The 2,982-nt window shown below is 40.4% G+C and overlaps 1 protein-coding gene across 1 annotated transcript; it reads right to left on the bottom strand.

Annotated features, from left to right (window-relative positions):
* Nucleotides 1–361: 361 nt before the first annotated feature.
* On the bottom strand, nucleotides 362–2,677 carry LOC111592585 (conserved oligomeric Golgi complex subunit 8). Its single transcript, XM_023304900.2, has 5 exons — nucleotides 2,530–2,677; nucleotides 1,993–2,468; nucleotides 1,453–1,666; nucleotides 1,212–1,390; nucleotides 362–1,153 (listed from the first exon to the last, which is right to left on the bottom strand). Exons 1-5 carry the CDS (start codon nucleotides 2,600–2,602, stop codon nucleotides 377–379), a joined length of 1,719 nt encoding a protein of 572 aa, XP_023160668.2. The 5' UTR covers nucleotides 2,603–2,677; the 3' UTR covers nucleotides 362–376.
* Nucleotides 2,678–2,982: the final 305 nt, after the last annotated feature.

Below are 2,982 nucleotides of genomic sequence, written 5' to 3'. Positions count from 1 at the left end.
TTGCCATGTTTCTTTGTATTTTTATTAATATATTTACATCTGCAGGACACTTATACACGACAGTACAAATGTAAATCAAATAATTAAACTCTAAACCATACATTACTTCCCCTAAACGGAATTACAGGTTGAGGAACCGCAGCATTTGCGTATCACAATTCTCATTTTGTGACCGAGTATAAAATGAATTGATTTCAAAGTAGTTTTAATTGTTGACATTTATATAAAAGATACTCATAATTCATAATGTACATTAAATAATGATTCACTCGACATTCATTAAACAAATTACAGCCAATTAAATAATTTTGGAACCAAGCCAAGTGTTTCTTAATTTATAAGTTATATAATAAACATGTATCGCTACGCATATGGTTTAGCCCTCTGCTGCGATCGGCGTGAGCTCTGTAGCAGTCAGTGCAGCTGGCTGAATTAGCACTTTGCTGGGCAGCAAATGCTTTAGGGGTTCCATGATCTGCGGTTGCAGTAAAAACGTTAGCTGCTGTTGCTCCAGCTGCAACAGGCTTATGCCAAGATGCACAGTTATGGACTGAGGTGGGAAGACACCGTGAATGCAGCGCTGAACATAGGGCACTAGATCGTAGGCAAAACACGAACAGAGCTTTACAAACGTCTCTCGTTCATTGGGTGTAAAGGCCTGTTGCTCTTGGCGGTAGAATGCGAGCACTCGTTGTGCAACCAATTGTAGTGAACTTTGCAAGCAACAGGTGACATCTGTGGCCACGGCAAAGGGTGCACAAAGACGTAGCTCATTTAGGGCATTCAAATATCCATTGCACAGCACGGCAAGTGGATAAAAGTCAAGCAAGGTCTCAGGCGGCGCATACGATTCCAAATCCCGTTCGCTGCCAGACAAAGCTGCCGTATCGAGCTGCTTGCGTGTGTGTAAGCTAACTTTGTTAATCAGCGTAAACTTGTCCAGTTCCTTTTCAAAGTTCTCATTGACTTGCATAATGCTCGACTCGAACTTATTACGCACCACGCGCACAAAAATGGGCGCAATTAGTGCACGGAAATCAGCACCGACGCGACTAAAGGATAGTCCGAAATACATGCATTGCCCCAGAACTGTTTCGATTGAACTAACACCTCGTTCCAGATCTTCCTCAAGCGTTAGCAGAAAAGTATTTATCTAGAATATAAAAGGATAGGAAGTTATGGAATCCGCGTTCTAAAACAAATTGGCTTACCTTATTATGCAGCCAGGCCTCAAACAGTCTATTGCCATTGCAGGTAACACCTTGAAGCTGCTTCAATGGCGTCGACTTGTTTACGAGCTCCGTCTCCGGAAAGATGGCGCGATATTGCGTTATAATATTGAATAGATTGATTCGTGTTATTTCGATCGTCTTCGTCAAGTGCTGCTGAGCTAAAAAATTACATTTGGTTGTCTTTATAGTTGCCTCTAATTAATATATAGTTAATGCATACCATCTGCTTTTGGTATGGCATCTAAACACGATGTCAACCAAGCGTCACGCGCTTGTAGAAACTTCAATTTCAACTCGTTGTCGCCAAAGGCCTGCATGCGTCTCAAATACCCAACGATTTGCAAACACTTGGGCAGCTGCAGATCCATCCGTAGCTGTGCAACTAACTGCGCGAGCATCGTATGCCACAATGCCTCCACGGAACGCACAATACTCTGCACAAGAATATAAGCAAGAATGTTATTGATGGGAGTATTTGATAAATAGATACACTGTACCTCTTAACGCATACATACATAACAAAAAATTAAAAAAAAAAAAAAATTATAAACAAAAATAAATATTTCGAGTGTCTAGAATCAGACTTCAGTGTCGAAATCACGGATGGTCAGACAGGCAAGGCGACACCAAGTCAGCTCAATCTGAGCAAGCATATGCATATTAAGTATAGGATCAGAAATCTCTTCCTCTGTGTGTGTGCAGTTGAACATTAAATCGTTACTCCAATGAAAAAGGAGTGAATAGAGGTATTGTTACTAACATTGACAACGGGTATAAGATGTCCTTGATGCTGGCCTACACGTTGGACGTAGCTAGCTAGCTCTAGGGCCTCTTCGTAGCGGCTCTCGCGTATGCAACGTTCCATTAGCTGCGGCAGCTCGAGTATCTCCAGCAGTTGAGCATTTTTGTGCAATGTTGTGCTGTTCAGACGACGCTGCTCGGCTAGTTCGGCTGACTCTGCCAGAAATTCCTCGCACTTGGCGCTGAACGCAGGTAGTTTGCCAATTAGCGTGTCAACCTGATCTTCGGCTTTTTGAAACTCATGGAATATCGAACGAGAGTTCTCAGCTGTTGTGATAAATGTTTTGTAATTCGATATGGCCAGCTCTTGGGTTTGTTCTAATATGCGTTTTGTCTCATCGGCGAGCCTCGTTTGCTCCTTCTTCAGTTGCTCCACTTTGCAGGTTCCCAATTTTGCCAAATAATTATCCAGCTCCGGATTGCCACGCAGATTATCTTGGAAAGGAAGGCCAAACTGCTTTCTGGGCGTGTATTTGGATGAAATTAGAATACTTACCTGGAATTCCATTTGGGAATATTAACTTCAACACTCGTTCATTTTCCAAATCCATACTTTCTGAAAATTCCATTGTAAATCAAATTGTTTTGCTATTTATTTTTACTTGTGTACAATTTAATATCGATAACCCACAAGATGACAACAATAGCTGCAAACTATCGATAGAAATTCGTTGTGAAGGACAGAAGCTAACTGATATATCATAGCAGCAACACAAGCTCAACGATATATAACTTGTCAGATTTCTAAGCAATCAATTTGTTTCTGCTATAATACATATATTTAAATTTTTTACAACGGTTCGAACAAAAAACGAGCATTTAGTGTTATTATTTTAAAAAGGTTTTTATTAAAAGTAACTAATAGCTGATGTGATACATTTTATGTTCACAGTTCACGTGTGTGTTCTATGTTGAAAAAATTTCTCTTTATGGTTTATCATGCGTCTAC

This window comes from Drosophila hydei, unplaced genomic scaffold (genome assembly GCF_003285905.1).
Source record: "Drosophila hydei strain 15085-1641.00,03,60 unplaced genomic scaffold, DhydRS2 tig00000149-arrow-pilon, whole genome shotgun sequence".
NCBI classification, from domain to species: Eukaryota; Metazoa; Arthropoda; class Insecta; order Diptera; family Drosophilidae; genus Drosophila; species Drosophila hydei.
This window is presented reverse-complemented; position numbering and strand designations above follow the sequence as displayed.